Here is a 21,475-nt window from a genome sequence, read left to right as displayed (position 1 = left end):
GCCTTTCATTATCCATGTCCATCCTCTCCATTCTATAATCTCTAGGAACCACTGAGTTAACCAATCTTTAGCTTTTTCTACAAGAACTTTCAATTCAACACACTCCCCCTCTTCCATAAGGCACAAGTTAGCATCTAAAGGAGTGATTTTGATCTTGAAATAACCTTTAGATGGAAAAATGCACTGCATATTATAAGTTACGCCCAGATGTTCCACTATTCCGACATATGCATTTTTAAAATCTTGATGAATCCTCTTTGGGGAGTTTATACTCCAAATGTGCGAACACATGTTTAGCTTCCTTGGTGTGTTTCCTTTTTGAGGATTCCCCTACCACACTCGCATATGATCTTCCCCCCACCACTTATATGGATTTTTGTTTCCTGTTGGTTATCTCTCTTCTCCCTCTACTTTTGCTGAAACCCTTTGTACTCATATATGATAGGATCGAATGTCCTTCCTTTATCCCCCCTACATTCCTCTGCAAATGATCCTTTAGTACTTCTCTATAACCTAGGAATAGGGATGAAAATTGGTAGGGTTTGGGTAGGATACTATAATACCTGTCCCCATACCCGCAGTTGGAAAAAAATTTCGTACCCAAGCCATACTCGCTTGGGTACCAACGTTGGCACCCGTACCATATGGGTATGTAAGTGCCCATACCTGTATCAGTTACCCGGATTTCTAATAAAAATAAATATAACAAGAGTAAAATATCATATTGTTTTTAGTTTTTAAGAATATTGAAAAGTTTTGAAAAAATTATTGTTGAATTATTAAATAAATGACCACTTATATTAAATACATAGTAGTTTAAAAATGATGTATTTTAAAATTTGATAGATATTTATTTTTATATAACAATATTAATCAAAATATATAAATATATATTATGTGAGTATGAGGCAGAGTGGGTACTAAGGTGCCCATACCCACACTCATCCCCATTTGTTTAAGTGGGTAATTATCCGAGCCTACACCAGACCCATTTTTGCAGGTTTTTATCCTACCCGTTATGGATATTTTTATGGATACCCATTAGAGATGAGCCAATTTGCCACCATACTTGGAAATGTTTGAATGAAGTTCCTTTTGCCTAAGAAAATACTATCCAATATGATTGTCATCTTTCTTTCATCTTCTACATTCCTACAACTTGCAAATCTGATTCTTTTGCTATATTTGCTCCTTCTTGGTGGTATCACCACCTATTCTATCTCTGCATAGTTTTTGAATACGTAATAGATGTCCTTTACCTTGAAGTCTGTAGGAAACTCCGAGAAGTAGAATGTTTTAAAGCTATCCTCCTTATCCTTCACATCTTTGTTCTTTTTTTCTGTCTTATTCCTTAAATGTGAATCCCATTTAAATATTCTACTTCCTCTAGTCTGATTTCTCCTTATCACTATATGCAACTCAATTGTTGTATGGGTTAGTATTATAGGTATAAATTCTAGTTATCTGACTCTTAGAGACCGAAGGATGATATGAAAATGGTGTTAGGATTTAGGTAAAAATTTTGTGAATGGTTGGATGTGAAAATTTAGAGAGAAGAGAATTTCTCTCTTATTTATTTATAAAATAAATTCAATTAAAATGATAAAATAAATCTTACATGTTCAACCATTTTTTTATTGGAGATTAATATATAAAATTACCAAAATAAAAATAAAAATATAGATATATAAAATTACCAAAATAGTTTATAGATTTATTCAACAATTAACCTTTATTAAATTTCATTATAAGTTTTTATTGAAAAACCCTCCAACCATATCACACCAAAAAGATTTTTTTGTCTTCCAAATATAGTGCGTGGACACCTATTTCATTTAGGACAATGCGATAAAGATGAGAAAGCCAAAATGGTGGGGTCCCCTTGCTTAGTTGTCAACCCTACTTGTATAAGACAAACCTTCCTTAGAACTAGGAACCGGCGAACACCGTTGATAGTTTAACTAATCCCCGGTCGTTCCGGTTTCTCCGTACCCGTTCTCCGTTCTTCCGCCGCCCCAATTTCTTCCGTACAGTCTCCTACCGGCATATTCCGGTCACTAACTTCACATCATCTCTTACACTAAAAACAAGAAAATCAATCAACACAAAATTAATTATTAATTATATTTTTAAAAATTCGAAAGCCTGAAAAAAATACCCAATCCTTTCGTTTCAGATAAAATAATCTTATTTTTAATTTTAATTAAAATTAAAAAAATAATTTGTTTAGCGATTGTGTTTGTTGCTGAAGGTGCCTTGTGATTTTCTCCTCCGTTCCGTTTTGTTCTGTTTTGTTTCCTTCGTTTCGTTCACCTTTCAATTTCATTCCCCGAGTTCGTTAGAAAGAGAACGAAAGAGTGACAGAGAAAGAGAAAAACCTAATTAAATTCAGAAGATTTTGGTTGTTTATTTTTCTCTCTGAATTGAAGAGTAAAGGATCTGTGTTAGGGTTTCTGATTTCGTTTTGATCGAAATGCTACTTGAGAACGGGATTTCGCGGCAATTATAGCTCCGATCTTAACGGAGCTTCTCGAATCTCTAGGGTTAAACAATGGATGTTGATTCTTCCATGGTGGCGGAGAACGATCACGGTTCAGCGGTGCAGAACAATGAAGAGAGAGAACAGATAGGGGAGACGCCGTCATCATCTTCTTCTGGCGGTGGATCTCCCGCGGAGCAACAACCGCAGCAGCAAGGTGCTGCTGCGGCTGCTCAGGCGCAGCATAGTCCAGTTGTTGGTCCGAGGCTTGCTCCGAGTTATACAGTTGTGGATGCGATTTTGGAGAAGAAGGATGATGGACCGGGGCCGCGGTGTGGTCATACGTTGACGGCTGTGCCTGCGGTGGGTGAGGATGGAACGCCTGGATACATTGGTCCGAGACTGATTTTATTCGGTGGTGCAACTGCACTTGAAGGGAATTCTGCTGCTTCAGGGACTCCTACTTCTGCAGGAAATGCAGGCATACGTAAGTATTTTACTTTCTTGTGTGTGTGGTTTTTTTCCTTTCTATCTCGATTTTTGCTTAACACAGCTAGTAACATAGATGCAATTGCTGAGTGTTTTGGAACTGGCTCTGATTAATTTGGAAACAATGCTAGAGGCTTTGTATGCTTGATTTGTGTCTCTTAAAGCAGAGTTTGCTTTAGCGGTTCAGGTAGTTACTGTTGATGTGTAAATGCCAAAGCCCCAATACATGTTTTAGGTCATGGAGCAATGACAGAGGGATGGTTTTCCAGGTCTTTTCATTATTTGTAGAATTTTTTGGTTTCTATGAACCAAGTGCATGTTTAAATTCACTTTTGTGAGAGTTAAAAAGGGTTGTACACACATGAAATTGATTTTGACATGATTGAGTAAATTACTTTTGCCTTCAAAATGAATCCTAACTACTAGCGTAGATTTGAAGTTGCTGCCTCCAAACATGATTTTTAACTTTTTAGATGAATGTATTCAAAATAAATCACTATACTTTCAATCAATCAACCTGAACCAAAATCAATTCATTCAATATCATTGTTTGCTTCTGCAATACCAAATAGACACTAAATGTTTATAGTTATGGAAACTGTGGCTCCCTTAATGCGTGCCTTTGATACTTCTTCATCTTGGGGACATGGACTCAGAACTTTCTAAAACTTCTAATTAAATAAGTTAATAGATATTTAACTTATTAAAAGTCCTTTTAAATTTATAGATATTTAGGAAGATGTTTTTGAAACTATATTTAGGAAGAAGTTAACTGAGGGGATAGGATAGGATAGAAAGTGGCGATAATATATGGTAGGGAATACATCATTCTGTTGACTATCTTTGCTTTAGTCAGTATATTGTGTCCAAAACATATGTAGTGGTTCCTTCCGCTGCATTCATCTACTCTTGATTCTGTTCTATTCCATTCCAATCAACTTAATTTTATTTACTCAATTACTCTCTTATTCCCTCTATGGTTATTTGAGTGCCTGATTCTTTTTTATTATCATTTCTGGCTTCACACATAGCTTGGTTGGGCCAGTGGAACCCTAATTCCATTTGCTGTAGACAATGTATATGCTTGTGTCTGAAAAATATTAATTTCCTTTTTGCTCATTGCCTCCCTTAGATGTTACACAGGCTTTTCCTATGAAACACAAGAATTTATTGCTTAAGCGTGCAGGTTCCTCACTTCACTTGTTTACAAATCCACAGACACTATTATTCACTCATAATTCCCCTAAAAATGGGAACCTTCCTTCAGGAACAACCACCATAGAACCTCTGCAACCAATCACCCCCAACTACTAATCAATCAATTATCTATCTACTGTTTTCACTTTTGTAACTTAACTTCCAACAAATTATAAGTATCTTCTTGAGTCTTTATTGTTTTGATATGAAATATACAATTGATATCACCACCAGCTTCCAAATTGTTGAAGGAAGAGAGCTTTAAAGCTTAGGAAAGATGCTCTGGCCCCGTGTATGATGAGAGTATATCACTAAATAATATGAAAACCAAAACCAGCATATGAAATAAGCGAGAAAATATAGACGGAATGGAGGCAGAGACTAGTGGGTGGGAACAAAAGATGAAAATCAGATGATGCCTTGCAAGAGCATCCTACATTAAAGTGGATCAATTTGTCTGTGTTGTGTACCCCTTGCTTAGTCTCTGTTTCTTTTGATTTTTTTAGTAAGATAGGGAAAAAGAGGAAAGAGGGTCAGGGATAACCTAGTTTTACCCCAAATGAGTCACGTCAGTATTCGTCATCAAAATTAACTTGGTAACATCAAGCATTTATCTTTTGGTAAATGAAGTATAATCAACCGTCTCTCTGCCAAAGGCTTCAATCCAAACAAAATCTTATAATTTCCTAATTTAATGGAAATTTGGCATCGTACTCTCTCACCTTGGGAGGGTCAGTACAATGTTTGTCTTTTGGTAAATGAAGTATAATCAACCGTCTCTCTGCCAAAGGCTTCAATCCAAACAAAATCTTATAATTTCCTAATTTAATGGAAATTTGGCATCATACTCTCTCACCTTGGGAGGGTCAGTACAAAGTTTGAATACTGATCTGTCTAGATTTTATACAATTTTTCCTTTGAATAAGAACTGATATTGATTGAATGGATAAGTGTTTATGCTTAAAATTTATCATGATTGGCATATTTCATTTGCCTTGCAGGTTTAGCTGGTGCCACAGCTGACGTCCACTGTTATGATGTCTTGACTAATAAATGGTCTAGGTAAGCTTAGAACTAGATCATATTTTCCAGCCTTTATTAATGCTCAAATAATCCTTTTATGCTCTTATGTGGATTGCTTTAGTGCTTACGAGGAAATTTAATGCAGGATAACTCCCTTTGGAGAGCCTCCAACCCCAAGGGCTGCACATGTGGCCACTGCTGTGGGCACGATGGTAGTTATTCAGGTAGTTCAGAAAGATTATCTCTTTTGTTTACTTAGTATTGTTTAATATGTTTCCTTTCCTCAAATGATTAGCTTAATTCTTAGAGGAATATTTCATTGTAAAACAGGGTGGCATTGGTCCTGCTGGATTATCGGCGGAGGACCTTCATGTTCTTGATCTCACACAGCAACGACCAAGATGGCATAGGTTAGACTAGTGTTAAGAGTCCCACATCGGACAATATATGGCATGAACATGTGTTTATAAGTGGGAGCAGTCCTCACTCTACCAACCGGTTTTGTAGGGTTGAATTAGGCTCGACCACATTTCTTAACATGGTATCAGAGCCTCGTCTAAGATCCGGTGGGCCACCTACTATGGTTTCCGCTATCGGGCCACCCACCATTTATTTCCACGCTCCAGATGTCCAGTCCTGGGCGTGAGGGGGTGTGTTAAGAGTCCCACATCGGACAATATATGGCATGAACATGTGTTTATAAGTGGGAGCAGTCCTCACTCTACCAACCGGTTTTGTAGGGTTGAATTAGGCTCGACCACATTTCTTAACAACTAGTAACCTATCTTTACCTCCTTTATAATTGCATAACTCTGATACTTGTTCTGGATGTAATGTAGAGTTGGCGTTCCAGGGCCTGGACCAGGGCCACGCTATGGACATGTTATGGCTTTGGTGGGGCAGAGGTATCTCATGGCAATTGGAGGCAATGATGGTAGCCACCCTAATGCTTTTACATATTTTACTCGGTTGTTTGCTTTGAAGTGTAAATTTGTTGTATTTCACACTTGTTTTATCGCTGCTTTACAGGAAAGAGACCTTTGGCTGATGTATGGGCCTTAGACACAGCTGCCAAGCCCTATGAATGGCGCAAATTGGAGCCAGAAGGAGAGGGTCCGCCTCCATGCATGTACTGAGTTCACGAATTCTACCTACCTTCACTAATATTTTGATTTCACTACGTTGTTATCATTTTTAAATGCTATATATTTATAATTTTTCCTATTCCATAGCCTTATATTGTCTTGAGATAGGTTCCGAGAGCAAGTTTTTCTTGTTTCAACTCGAAACCTTGATTGCTTTAACTAGGTTGTGTATGTACTCTTGTTAACCAGGTTCAGGAGAATTTAGCCCTTTGTTTTCAGTTTGTTAGATAATATACATGTAGACATGTCGGTAGATTTTGATTTTTTTGGACTAGAATTTTTGTTTCTTTCGCTTGGTATGATTCATATTGTGACTTTGGATGTCAACAAGAGGGTTGTGCCTGATTTCAAAACTATTTTCATATTAAGGATCAATGATGTCCTGGATTTGTTCTTAACATACCATGTACTATTTCTCTCCTTCAATACAGAAATGTGATTTTATACTTACAGAATCAGTGAAAACTGAATTTTCTATCCTCCCTCTAGTTCAGCTATGTCCAACACAATATCCATTTGCTTACTATTGCCTAGTATATTCTGGCTGGTCTGGTTTATTGGTTAGTCATTGCTTTATTCTTTCTTCTGTTTGGGAACTTGTTGATATCAGAGCAGTATCACCTTTATGTATGGTTTGCTTCATATGTGATTACTATTACATTATAAATCTTGAGTAGGGCCCTATGAATTGAAGTTTGACATATCATGTGGAACATTTTGGAAGCACAAGTGTAAAATTATAAATACTACCATTATGTAATGGAAAATGCTCCTTTAAATTGGATGTGTCTCTATCATGACCAAGTAATTTGGTTAAATAAAACGTGTTTTGATTTTAACCCACTAAATGTTCTAAGGGTGGATACACCTTTACTTGCGCATATTGGAGACAAACTGACTTTTGATGAGCTTTTTCCTTCTGTTATTTACTTATTATTTGACCAATCCTGTCACATTTTTCGTTAAATCGCTAATTGGGATTAATGTTTTGTTTCTTGAATGAAGTAAACTCACTTGCTATGATTTTTTTGAGAGAACAGTAGAATATTTTATGAACTGTGGTTGATGTCATCAAATAACTTTGGGTTCTATTTGTTTTATGTTGGCTATCATGATGCGGTTGAGTTTTTTTATAATGTGAGGTTGAGTTGCTGTTTTCGATTTACTTCTGGGTAGGTATGCAACTGCAAGTGCACGCTCTGATGGGCTTCTTCTGCTTTGTGGTGGGAGGGATGCCAATAGCGTTGTAAGTTTTCCATCTGCTCAGAAATGTTCACTTTTTTATCCTGTTGGTTTGGTTCATCAAAGAATCTTTTAAATGCTTCACAGTAAAAGTGATCTGAGTTTGTCATTGATAATTGGTATCACTTTCTCATTATCCTTTTGTCAATGGCTTGCTTCCATAGTTACCCACCCTGTGTTAGTTACAATTTATATTTGTTCGGTGAAAACATTTATTTGTTTATTTGTTGTGGAAAAGAGTTATAATCATATCTTTATCTTAAAGCTAGAGAGGCAGCATATGATAGGTTTGCTCAAACTGTCGAGTCTCAAACACTAGATAGGTTTGAGACTGGACAATATAGAAAACCGACAAACACGCACATGCGGTTTTCTATATTTAGTTTGATAAGTAAGGACACTAGGGATGATGATGACTAGGTATTCCCAAGACTTGAAAAAAAAACATGGATACTAGGCATCCAACATGAAAACAAAATAATGAAACAAACAAAACATGGATACTAGGCATGCAACAGGACAGTCGATTCCTTCTGAAAATTAGATTGATTAGAAGATTGGCATCTGCCTTTCAATACGTAAATTCGGAAATAAATTCATTGTAAATGTGCTTGACTTGCAACACATGTCAAAAGAGATCAATGCGAGGCCTTCAAATCTGCAATGAATAATTTGTATTAAGCTTGTTAACTAGTGCTGTCCAAGCAATAGACTTAATTGCAGAAGGAGCCGTGGATTTTTGACTTAGAGGATCTGACAACTAGGGGAATGACTCAAAATTTGGAAGAGAGATAAACAACAATTACTCCACTGTTTTGTTCTCTGCCACACAAACCCAGCTAACTAGGGATTTGGGTCCTCTCCCACAAAACTTCCCTACATCCCTCTCCCTCCCACATCATATTTCTATCCATCTCTCTCTTATTTATTTTCTCTCTCTTAAGCACCTCTTCATTTTTTCTCATCTTCTCTCTCCCCTTGCACACATTTGTTTTTGTTGGAGAGGGGTGCATGTAGGAGAGGATCCAAACCCCCTAACTAGTAGGAAGATGATCTCTTTGCAGATCTTGCTTCCTTGACCAAGTGCAATCTCTTGCTTTCTTTCATATTTTTATTTGTCATTTTAGCATCTACCTTCAGAATATGCATCTGATAGGGACTTGCGTATTATGGGGTGCGCAAGTCCCACATCTAGTAGTATGGGATGATCAATGGAGTATTTATGTGGCTTGGTTCTTCTCCCTTGATAGATATTTTTTAAGAGAGGGTTCCCCAAGTTCTTGAATATTTATCAGTATCTTGGCAGAATCTTAGTATTCACATTTACTTTCAGAATCTGACTTGCCTACCTATAGAATGGGACCTGCAAATAACTGATTGAATGCTTTTCTTATCGAGTACTCTTTGATAGTTGGGTATTGAAGTTCCAATAACTCCACTAGATCGGTAGTTGCTCAGGCTGGCTATCACTTGCAAGTAATAGTTAGATGCTTTCCTTCTTGCAGATGTCATTGACATCAGTTGATGTGTCTAGTCATAATTATTCCTATCCATTTTTCATTCAGTATTCCAGTCCTATTTTATTTAAAAAACACTTAGGGGATTCATGTAATTTTGTTAAACTTGTAAATTTTTATGTGACTATTGTTTACTTCTAGTATATGGTCTTAGATTGATTACCCTATGCCTCTCTCCCCAAATCTTATTAATACAGCCGCTGGCTAGTGCATATGGACTTGCTAAACATAGAGATGGTCGTTGGGAATGGGCAATTGCCCCAGGTGTTTCACCATCTTCAAGATATCAGCATGCAGCGGTGAGATGAGTTCCTTTTTATTTACTTTTAGTTGGTTATGTATTCCAAGTATCATAATTTACTTTGATGATTATAGGTGTTTGTTAATGCAAGACTCCATGTGTCTGGCGGGGCTCTTGGTGGAGGACGGATGGTAGAAGATTCATCTAGTGTAGCAGGTAATTGATTGTCGTGTTGCTTAAAATTTGCGCGTTCTTTGACTGGTATTTTATTGTATGGCCATGTTTGATCTTGACTGCGTATAACAAACTACATATTGGTTTTTATGATCTTGCTCTCTATCTCCTTTCTTCCTCCACTACACTCGTGCACATGTAATTTCATATTTTAACAAAATAGTGACTTATTTTTTGGTGAATAGAGAAAGAGAATATTCTTGTAGAAATCTGGATGGTTTTGATTAAGTTATAATAACAAATACGTGTGGAATTTCATTACTTCTGTAGCTACTGTTTGTAGGATAGCTTGCTGGTGCCTACTTGCTGCTGTAACCTTTAGTATATTTTACCAATGGTAATTTTGTGTATTTATTTTTGAAGAGAAGGCAAGATTTATTGTTGTGCCAATTCATCCTATGTTTAGAAGCTTATTTTAATGTTTATTGTTTCCATTGTAGTGTTGGACACTGCTGCTGGTGTTTGGTGTGATACAAAATCAGTTGTTACCAGTCCAAGAACGGGTAGATACAGTGCTGATGCAGCTGGTGGAGATGCTTCCGTCGAGTTGGTCAGGCGTTGCAGGCATGCAGCGGCTGCTGTTGGTGACCTAATTTTTATTTATGGTGGTTTACGTGGTGGTAAGTCATAAATCTAATCTATTTGTTTGAGTCATGTGGTAGTTTGATCATTGCAATTCATTAAGCCAGCCTGCTGTCTGGCGACAATTAGCTACTTTGCTCCCTTTGGTTTTCATTTAGATTTAAATGGTCTACAATTGGGAATTGATTCATGATATGACATAAGACTTTGGCAGTGGTGGTAGTTTTTGTTGTCGTCTTTGGTTTTCATGCTTTATATACTTCCTGTTTTGATTGAATTTGTTTCTTTTGGATATTCATATTTGGATCGTTCTTGAGCATGTCCCATCATCAGTCCCTGTTCGTCTTGCAAACTTAGATAGATGTTTTATTTCATACTCTACAATTTTATCACGTGGTAGGTTCTAACTTTTTTACTTCATGTGAAGGATTGATCATAACGTATTGTGTTTATGTTGCAGGAGTCTTGCTGGATGACCTGCTTGTTGCTGAAGATCTTGCTGCTGCGGAAACAACAAGTGCTGCTTCGCATGCTGCTGCTGCAGCAGCTGCGTCTGATGTACAAATGGGACGACCAGGAGGATATGGATTTGTTGATGATAGAACAGGGCAAACAATGTCTGATGCGGCTGCTGACGGTGCAGTTGTTTTGGGAAATCCAGTTGCCCCCCCTGTAAACGGTGACATGTACACTGATATCAGCACTGAAAATGCATTGCTTCAGGGATCTAGGTATGGTAGCTTTTACTGTAATTACACTCTACCACTAGAGAGAAATACTTAAATTATACTGTCCTAATACTTTTTAAATACAACCCATTCCCTTGTAAGATGAAATGAGCTACATTTAATACATTTAATGCAAACAAAACTCCCAATAGATTTATCCTTTGTTGCAACTATAAGTATCATTGGCAACTGGTTGTGAAAAGCCTCTTGTTGATTTTAGTAATTTTAAATATGAAATGACAAGGAAAATCCCCCTACTATTTGGCTTTGAAACTTCACCCAAAATTTTCATTTATCTTCAGTAAACTTGATAATAGGAGTGCAAAATTATACTGAAAGTCACAGAAATAAAATTACCCTGAAGAGTTTTTTTTCTTCCATATTTAATTTATGATGGGAGGGACGTGTGGTTTTTGAAAAATAGAGGAGAGAGAGTAGTGTAATTTAAGTATGTCTCAGCTGAAGGAAATATAATTTACCCGTTTTTATTTTCTCATTAGGGGAATATTAAAATTTTACTTATTCATATGAAAAAAATTAAACAGGAGAACTAGCAAAGGAGTTGAGTATCTGGTTGAAGCATCTGCTGCAGAAGCTGAAGCTATCAGTGCCACACTGGCTGCTGCCAAGGCGCGGCAAGAGAATGGAGAAGTTGAATCACCAGATCGGGATCGTGGGGCTGAGGCTACTCCTAGTGGGAAACAAATATCTTCCATGATTAAGCCTGAATCTGCAGGCCCAAATAGTATTGCTTCTGGTGGAGTCAGGCTGCATCATAGAGCTGTGAGTAGTACATTTTGATTACTAAGGAAAGTATATACTGTCAAGTTTTCATGATATATTCAAGTGCAATTTTTTCTGAAATTTGCCCAGGTGGTTATTGCCGCAGAGACTGGTGGTGCACTAGGTGGCATGGTTAGGCAGCTTTCGATTGATCAGTTTGAAAATGAAGGTAGACGGGTCAGTTATGGGACTCCAGAAAGTGCAACTGCTGCTAGAAAGTTATTAGATCGGCAGATGTCTATCAATAGTGTCCCAAAGAAGGTATATTGTTTCTATAACTAGTTAATATTGAGTGCAGAGGATGTATGTAACTGATGGTGGGAAATGTTTTGAATTAGCTATACCATTTTTGACACTGATTTCTATATTGTCACTTCTTTAAGTGTTTCAACCTCTCTAATAGTGTTTATCAAGGTCAAACTCAATTAAATGATGTGAAAGCACATGATTGGATGATCAAAATTGAACTCTATTAGGAAAGTTATATACATTTCATTTAATAGTTCAGCAATAGATCAGATGCATTATTCTGATTGCTTTAAAACAACACATTAGTTAACATTGACATTTTTTGCAATGGGTCAGGAGCAAAACATCTGATAAGTTATGTTCGTTAACCTTCCTTATGTCATTTTCATGCTTATTTTTTTGAACCACTCCTCATACTTATTTTATTGAACTCATAAAGCTTGGCTTCATTTTATGTTCAGCTTGTTTCTAATTAAGTTTCTTGACCATGTAGGTCATAGCACACCTCTTAAAGCCTCGTGGCTGGAAACCACCAGTTCGACGACAGTTTTTCTTGGATTGCAATGAAATTGCAGATCTTTGTGATAGTGCGGAGAGGATATTTTCTAGCGAACCAACTGTCATACAGCTTAAGGCACCAATTAAAATATTTGGTGATTTACATGGGCAGTTTGGGGATCTCATGCGCCTTTTTGATGAGTATGGTTCACCATCAACTGCCGGTGACATAGCGTAAGTTCCTTAGTTCCCATGGATGGATTTATATGTGAGCAATGGATAGTTTTATATTTGAGAAATGTGTAGTAACTCATGGATGGATTTATATGTGAGCTATGGATAGTTTTATGTTTGAGAAATGTGTAGTAACTCATGGATGGATTGTTACCACTTTCTGTTTGAACATCTGTGGAGTCCCACTCTAGATTGAGATTACTGCATTAGTCTTAGAATTTCGGTTAATAGCTCACCCTCAAAAGCTAGCTAAAGAAGTGGGGACTGTCCAAGCCTTTGTAAGAACTACTAAGCACATATCTCTACTAGACGTGGGATCTCAACACACCTCTTCATGACCTAGACTGAATATCTAGGGTGTTAGTATTTATGTAATGGGCTCTTGCCCGGTAGTTAGTCTGGCCAAGTCAGCCAAGTGCTGTGCATGCTTGCTGTGTAAATCAGCAATGAATTCCTGTCCTTCAGTTAGCTGCTTAGTCAGCATTAGTTTGTTAGTGCTCTTAGAAATGCTAATAAATTCTAAAATCAACTGGAGGATCTTGCCTATATAAATCTCTCTACTGTGTAATAGTTAAGTAATCGAATCATCACTCACTATTGAAGTTTCTCAAATTTTCTGTTTGATTCTACTTTCTCTTTCTTTCATTTACTCTGTTTCTGATATGGAGCATGAACAAATATGAGTGGCCCAATAACAGTTCAAGGATAGGCTTCAATATAATCTTACAATTTGGCCTAGGCGTAACTCAAAAAGATCTTAGAATTTGGGATAGGCCTAACTCCATCCCAAAGCATCTTAGAGTTAGGGCCTGGAAAGCTAGCTCAAAAGGAAAGGATTGCCCAAGCCTCTATACAGACTACTTTTACCATATTTCTAGTAATGTGGGATCTCCCCAATTAGATTTTGTACACTTGATGCATTGTTATAAGCTTATCTTTTAGCATCAGTTCTCGTGGGTTTGTTATCCAGCATACATTTCGTAGATGTCTTTCAAGATCTATATTTATGGCACTTTTTCTTGGATTGGTTAACCTTTATACCTGATCTAAATGTTTCTTGTCTTTTTGCATTGCAATCTATCAGGTATCACTTGCTATCAACAATATGCATAATACATTTATTTCATCATGGAATAATAATATGATATAAATCCATTGCATTTATAGATATCATTATTTTACAGTTTACATTGTGCTTTGATTTGGAATTTTAGTGACAGTGTGCATTGAATTGTGTAGCTTACTAGTTACTAGACTATATAGTTTGTTAGATTTAGTGCATACAACAGAAAGACCTTTCATATGTTGATCTGACAGTCAATAGTTAGAATACAATAAGGATGACACATTTTTCTTCCCTCATAGCTTGCGTGCATAATGATAACAGTCTAGGCATCCAATTTTCTCATGCTAATTTTGTGTTAATGACAACCAGATATATCGATTATCTATTCCTAGGAGATTATGTTGATAGGGGCCAACACAGCCTGGAAACTATAAGCCTTCTGCTTGCTTTGAAGGTACTACGAGTTTATAGGTTGTTTCTTTATATTTCTTATCAAGTTTGACGGTGTGAGTTTGATGTATGATAATGTGAAATTTGCAGGTTGAGTATCCAAACAATGTTCACTTAATACGTGGAAATCATGAAGCTGCAGATATTAATGCCCTTTTTGGTTTTCGCATTGAGTGCATAGAGAGGATGGTAAGAAATTTCATACGTGGGAAAACATTTTGTATTACTTTTTAGGTAATAAAGCAACATTGTGATTTTCTGCTCAGGGTGAGAGAGATGGAATTTGGACATGGCACCGGATAAATCGTCTGTTTAACTGGCTTCCTCTTGCCGCTCTAATTGAGAAAAAAATTATTTGCATGCACGGGGGTATTGGTCGTTCAATAAATCACTTGGAACAAATTGAGAATATTCAGCGTCCTATCACAATGGAAGCAGGATCAATTGTGCTGATGGATCTTTTGTGGTTAGTGCATTGCTATGTTTTTATGTTCTTATATGTTGATGACAATTTACTTCCACGACCTTTTGAAGAATGACACCATAATATGGTTCTATAGGTCTGATCCTACCGAGAATGACAGCGTGGAAGGTCTGCGACCAAATGCTAGAGGTCCAGGGTTAGTTACTTTTGGGGTGAGTGATTTTTTACTTGCTTATTAGTTGCCTTTTGCCTAGAAAATGATACAAATAGATACTACATATTTGATGATAGGTATATTAATGCTGATTAGTACAATTTATTTGATTGAATTTGATGAACTAATGCTCATGTATTAATTGATTTATTATTCTAGAATACTATTGATTAATCTTAAGAATGTGTGGTTGAACCTAACTCAACCCTACAAAACCGGTTAGTAAGGTGAGGATTGTCCCCATTTATAAAGACATGTTCAGGCCATATATTGTCCGATGTGGGACTCTTAACACCCCCCTCACACCCAGGACTGGACTCTGATACCATCTTAAGAATGTGTGGTTGAACCTAACTCAACCCTTCAAAACCGGTTAGTAAGGTGAGGATCGTCCCCATTTATATAGACATGTTCATGCCATATATTGTTTGATGTGGAACTCTTAACAATTAATATACGTATTGAGTTTTGAAGTTTCGTTTGCCACTTAAAAAAAATCAGTTGTACACTGATTTTTAGTCTTAACAGATGCTATAGCATTTTAGGGGGTTGGTGCTACACAATGCTATTCGAGACTAACAACTTCGATATGAAGGCATGAAAAAAAGCAAAGCTGATTATTTCCATCTATTAGTACTCCCTCCGGTAACTATTATAAACAAATATTCCTTTTTACAGGTTCATTGAATAACTGATTGATCTAGTCTATATATTTAAGACCAAATTCATCAATTATTCAATGAATTTGAGAATGAAATATTTACTTATAATAGTGACCAAAGAGAGGAGATGTTAAGAGTTTCACATTGGAAACTTAAGGTCTGAAAAAGGGTTTATAAGTGGGAGGCATCTGTCACTTTACAAGCTGATTTTGTAGAAATTAAGTTAGGTCCAAATTCTAAGATGGTATTAGTATCAGAGCCTATCAAAGACTTGTTGGACCACCTGCAATTGGGTCTCTTGCTATCTTGAGGTCCACTCTCTTGTGTTAAGAGTTGGATGAGATAAAACAGGAAAATAAGTTTATAAATGGAAGACGTGTAGCACTCCCAAGTCTGTTTTTTAGGGGGGGTTGAGTTAGGCCAAATCCAAATTTTAAGAATATTATATCTTCAAGGTGCTGTACTGCATTTATGACTCATGTATTCCCCTCTCATTTACTGCTGCTATAGTCAATGCCATCACTTGATTTCCTCTAATTTGAAGTTTCCCTTCTATGACGGATGTAAATTTGGTTGTTAGTTACAGGCGCCTTGCTAGATATTGTTTGTACACTTTCTTTAATATCTAAATTAGTGCTATATCAAGAGGTTCAATTTAAGTATATTGTAATGGTATTATGCCCTTTTAATTTGTAAATGGTGTTTGCTGTTGCAGCCTGACCGTGTAATGGAATTTTGCAATAACAATGATCTTCAGCTGATTGTTCGTGCACATGAATGTGTGATGGATGGCTTTGAGCGTTTTGCCCAGGGACATTTAATCACCCTTTTCTCAGCTACAAACTACTGCGGTATTTGTTCATGGCTTGTATGTTGTATGCTTGCACCTCTCTCATTTTCTCTATTAAATTTTGGCTCTTGTGGTTATAGGTACTGCAAATAATGCTGGAGCGATATTAGTTTTGGGGAGGGATCTTGTGGTGGTTCCTAAACTGATTCATCCATTACCACCAGCACTTTCTTCACCAGAAACATCACCAGAACGTCATATTGAAGATACTTGGATGCAGGTACTCCAAATATTTTGCAGTTGGCACCCTCATTGTGCTGCTTAAATTTACTCCTATCAAATATACATAGGCACATCTAAGTGAATTTTGAACTTTCTTTCTGCCCTTTATTTATTATAATATTTGTTTTTTGGGGTGAATATGTACAGGAGTTGAATGCGAACAGACCACCAACTCCAACTAGAGGTCGTCCTCCAGGAGCAAATGACCGTGGTTCGCTGGCTTGGATATAGTGATAATTAAGAAAACCACTAATGTTTATGCTGTTAGAGGTTGTGCTATCGCCTGAATTTCGGTGTTATGCACATAGCATGATGCCATTTATGGGAATGCGAGTTTCTGATCTTTAATACTGTGGAAAGCTTGAAGATATTCACGTTCTGGTTCTCACCAGTCTACCCAGCATCCCTTTAGAAGATATACACACGTTTGAGAAGTAAGATCGGTACCTGCTGCTAGGTTCACTGCTCATACAAAGCTAGAAGTTGCAGTCGGGGTTCCACTCACCCATTGTAAATTGAGCCATAGGTACAAAATCAAGGTCATGGTTCTGTGTCATGGATTGTCAGTGTTGGCTATTTTCCTTATTGATTTTTAAATATTTTTTACTCATCGCCCCATGTTATCATTCTTTTTCAAAATCGCAAGGACAACGGGGTTATAATATTTTCTTTCTTTCTTTGTGTTGGTGAGATATATACGAGAAATCTTCTTGGCGGTCCGTGTATCATAGGTGTTGCTTTGTGTTATTCTCAACTATGCACTGTATAATTACTATGCACTGTATAATTAATAGTGTGAATCAAGAACTCCGACACAGAAATGTGAATTTTGATAGATATTATGTAATTTTTTCCTGTGCAGCAGAGTTTTGGAGACTACGTTAGGTTATTTTATTTATTGTATACATATATTGTACTCTCTCATTTTCATAAAAATTGTCATATTTGAGCTATGTACGATTCTTAAAAAATTGATTAGATATATTGATTTTAATATTAAATTTACTATCAGTTATTAGAATATTCTTATTAAATAGTCAATAAAATTGAATAAAGTAAAAGTTAATAAAATAAATAAATATTACATTGATATTATAAAAAGAGCATTATTTTGAAGAGCATTATTTTGAAGTAAAAGGACAAATGAAATATTTTTTATGAGACGGAAATATATGTAAAATATCAATGAGAGTTAGTTAGAGTTGCAAGATTAACTATCAATGAGAGTTAGTTAGAGTTGCAAGATTAGATTATTGTATATCAAAAGTTTGTCTTTCTTTGATGATTACAAATACTTAGAGAGCCATGTTTGACAGATTAATTATGATTATTGAAATATCTTAAATGTTTGTTTGCGTGAAATGTTTTGTCCATATTAGTTATGGGCCAATTTGATCCATTAACTTGAACTAGCTCAGTCTTGCTATGTCAGATGGCTTAAAAATAAGGGGATTTTGTTGACCCATTAACTTGAACTAGTTTAGTCTTGCTCTGTCAGATGGCTTAAAAATAAGTGGATTTTGTTGAATGTGGGTTTGGATCTAGTCTAATTTGTGGGATTATACACAATTTCTTAAACACGAGATTTGTAAGGGCAATGTGCTTTAGATGAGATCAAATTATATTAGGGGTGGCAAAACGGGATCGGTCCGTTGGACATGCCCGTTTTGCCCGCACTTTTGTGCGGGACGGGCCAAGGATTTAGGCCCTCACCCTCAAATGTGTCCGCCCCGTTTTTTTCGCGGACTTTTGCGGGCACGTGTATTTACATAAATTTTTGCATTTTTAGGCTTAAAGAGTGCAGTGCCCGCGGGCTTTCCCCGTCCCGCCCTCACTTTTTTGCGGGGCGGGTCTAAGTTTTAGGCCCACATCCTCAACTATGACCGCCCCGCCCCGCCCCGTTTTTTTGCGGGCTTTTGCGGGGCGGGCCTAAATGCGGCGGGCATGCCCGTTTGCCACCCCTATATTATGTTAGTCCTTTAAGTATGAGGCTTGTAAAGGTGATGTCCTTTAAATGAGAGGCAATGTTGTATTCAGTCATTCAAGTATGAGGTTTGTAATGACACAATGTTTTGGATGAGACTAAATCTATAGTCAATCAAGCATGAGGCCTGTAAGGGCGTTGTGCTTTAGATGAGAGATTAAATTGTACATAATCTCTAAAGCATGAGACTTGTAAACGTGAGGTACTTTAGATGAGAGGTCGGATTATACAATATCGCTCAAGCATGATGTCTGTAAGGGTGAGATGAAAGGAACTCTTTTCGAGACTGCTCGGGTGCACTATACTCTTCTGATGTTGTTACTTGAGATTGTGGCTGATTTTTCCTTTAGTTATTTTCATATCTCTTGACCTTTCTATTTTCACTAGGGATATAATTTTTGCTAGCCCTAATTATTGTTAAGTGCCTCAAGACTTTGAGAGAACCTAGATTCATCATTAACCTCTACATCTCTAGGCTGCTAGCATTAAGTGTGTCATTTTCTTGTATGCCACTTGTGTCCTTAAATAGACAAAAGCAATTTCTTCTTCAAAATCACTTCAACTTCTACTCCTCAACTAAACTCTCTTGTGCTTTTTGCTCATTTCTCTGCCTTTTCTCCCGTTCTTCAACTACGGAACATCCCAGATAATACATGAACTCTTTATTTTCTATTTATCTTTTTTTCTTAATCATGGTGTTTATTAGGGAGTGATGCGTTTCGAGAGCCATGAAACCCCAAACCATTTTGGAGAAATACAAGTTATAGAATATATGCTTGTAAGCTTAGAAACGTGGTACAAGTGGATTGGAAGTTTTTGGAGAGGGAGATCTTCAGTTTTTCCAATAGCTTCTAACGACAGTGACATTGATTTGGTGTCTTCTCCCTCAGGTTATGACGAATTCATCATGAAGCTCTCCACTTCTCCCTCAAGTTCCTTCTGTAAGGAAGTCCTGAGTCTAGATTCCCTTTGTCTTGATAACGATTGGATGGAGGCTTTCGTGTGGGCCTAGAACTGTCTAACATTGATAACGAGGTCAAAATGATCTCGAAACACTGTGTTCGAGGCGAGAAGGTTTGATTGTGACAACCTTTTGGGGGGGGGGGGTGGAAAATAAGTATTTCTACTTTTATGAAAGAGGTTTTGAAGATTTGGGGTTAGTATTTCCTTCACCTTCTTTGAATCTGACGTTCTCTGGGTACCTAACGCCACCCATCTCAGCTATATTAAAATACTTAAACGTTTGTTTAAGGATTCAAAATTCTCTATTAGGCGTCTCTACCTTACACCTACAATCGAGATCTTATTTTCTTTTGACGAAATGAAAGGTGTGGCCCGAGGTGGATCAGTTTTTGTGAATGCTATCCAGGACGAGCTATCCGTTTTGCCTACACCTCAAACTAGACGAATTGAAAGGATAATTTGTTAGGGTTAGAGGCAACGCCCAATGCCTCGAGGTTATTTATGAGGAAAATGGGTTGTATATGTTTCCTCTATATTGGATGGGCGATTCCCTTTTCATCACAGGTTATGACACGACCAAACTTGTATGAGTTCTTGGCCTAGTTTCGTATCATGTGGGGGAAAATATGTTTAGATATGAGAGGGAGTATTCTATGTTGATGAGCTTTCTATTTATTTTTAGATAATTCCAACCTACTTGTTTTTCTCTTTTATAGGAAGGTTGACTCAAGTTTCTATGAATGAGAAAAAGCTATGATGGTGAGAGCCAAAGCTTGCAGGTGTGAGGTTCAACATATGCATCATAGTGATCTTACCAATTTCTTGACCTGGGTGATCAAGAAAAGAAAAAAAATGCTACTCAAGGAATTTTTTTAAAGGCCATTCCTTTGACCATAATCATGCTTACTCTTATTACCGAGGGTGCAAAGTCACCTACAACCAAAAAGTGAAGGGTCGACCTCGACAAAGCTCCAATCAACATGGGTAGCGTGATGGCGAGAATTGACGGCGATAGTAAAAAAGATGGTTCCTCATTTGCTCCTAGCATGGAAGATTAGCGCAAGGAGAACCCAATGGGTTCCTACATTGTGCTCATCTAGGGGTCTTAGACAAGTGCAAGGAGAGTCCAATAAGTTTATGCATTGTGCTTCTGTAGGAGTTTTAGATAAGCGCAAAGAGAGTCTAATGAGTTTCTTCATTGTGCTTCCGTAGGAGTTTGGATTCCTAGCCGAGGTTAGTACCTTAGATTGAGATTACTGCACTAGTCTTAGAATTTCAGTTAATAGCTCATCCTCAAAAGCTAACTAAAGAAGTGGGGACTGTCCAAGCCTTTGTAAGAACTACTAAGCACATATCTCTACTAAGCCTTTATTTTCTATTCATCATTAACCTCTACATCTCTAGGCTGCTAGCATTAAGTGTGTCACTTTCTTGTATGCTACTTGCGTCCTTAAATAGACAAAAGCCATTTCTTCTTCAAAATCACTTCAACTTCTACTCCTCAACTAATCTCTTCATTGTGCTTCCGTAGAAGTCTGGATTCCTAGCCGAGGTTAGTACCTGGATTCCTAGATTGAGATTACTGCATTAGTCTTAGAATTTCGATTAATAGCTCACCCTTAAAAGCTAGCTAAAGAAGTGGGGATTGTCCAAGCCTTTGTAAGAACTACTAAGCACATATCTCTACTAAGCCTTTATTTTCTATTCATCATTAACCTCTACACCTCTAGGCTGCTAGCATTAAATGTGTCACTTTCTTGCATGCCACTTGCGTCCTTAAATAGACAATAGCCATTTCTTCTTCAAAATCACTTCAACTTCTACTCCTCAACTTTACCCTTAGGGGGTTATTTTGTTGTTTTAGCAATAAAAATGCATTTTGTTGCTAAAACTCGGCTAGGAATCCAGTAATCTCAATCTAAGGGTAAAAAGGGTAAAATCTAGGATTTTGTTGCTAACAACTAATGCAGTAATCTCAATCTAGGAATCCAGGTACTAA

General features: G+C 37.1%; 1 protein-coding gene across 1 annotated transcript; it reads left to right on the top strand.

Annotated features, from left to right (window-relative positions):
• Window positions 1–1,956: 1,956 nt before the first annotated feature.
• Window positions 1,957–17,408, top strand: LOC127108173 (serine/threonine-protein phosphatase BSL3). The gene is made up of 21 exons (XM_051045598.1): window positions 1,957–2,966; window positions 5,167–5,227; window positions 5,334–5,412; window positions 5,519–5,598; window positions 6,028–6,122; window positions 6,218–6,317; window positions 7,510–7,579; window positions 9,290–9,391; window positions 9,468–9,549; window positions 10,008–10,187; window positions 10,610–10,880; window positions 11,423–11,660; window positions 11,751–11,921; window positions 12,403–12,641; window positions 14,077–14,161; window positions 14,248–14,346; window positions 14,424–14,623; window positions 14,718–14,793; window positions 16,173–16,308; window positions 16,388–16,527; window positions 16,677–17,408. Exons 1-21 carry the CDS (start codon window positions 2,552–2,554, stop codon window positions 16,758–16,760), a joined length of 3,003 nt encoding a protein of 1,000 aa, XP_050901555.1. The 5' UTR covers window positions 1,957–2,551; the 3' UTR covers window positions 16,761–17,408.
• Window positions 17,409–21,475: the final 4,067 nt, after the last annotated feature.

This window comes from Lathyrus oleraceus, chromosome 7 (assembly GCF_024323335.1).
Source record: "Lathyrus oleraceus cultivar Zhongwan6 chromosome 7, CAAS_Psat_ZW6_1.0, whole genome shotgun sequence".
Lineage (NCBI taxonomy): Eukaryota > Viridiplantae > Streptophyta > Magnoliopsida > Fabales > Fabaceae > Lathyrus > Lathyrus oleraceus.
This window is presented reverse-complemented; position numbering and strand designations above follow the sequence as displayed.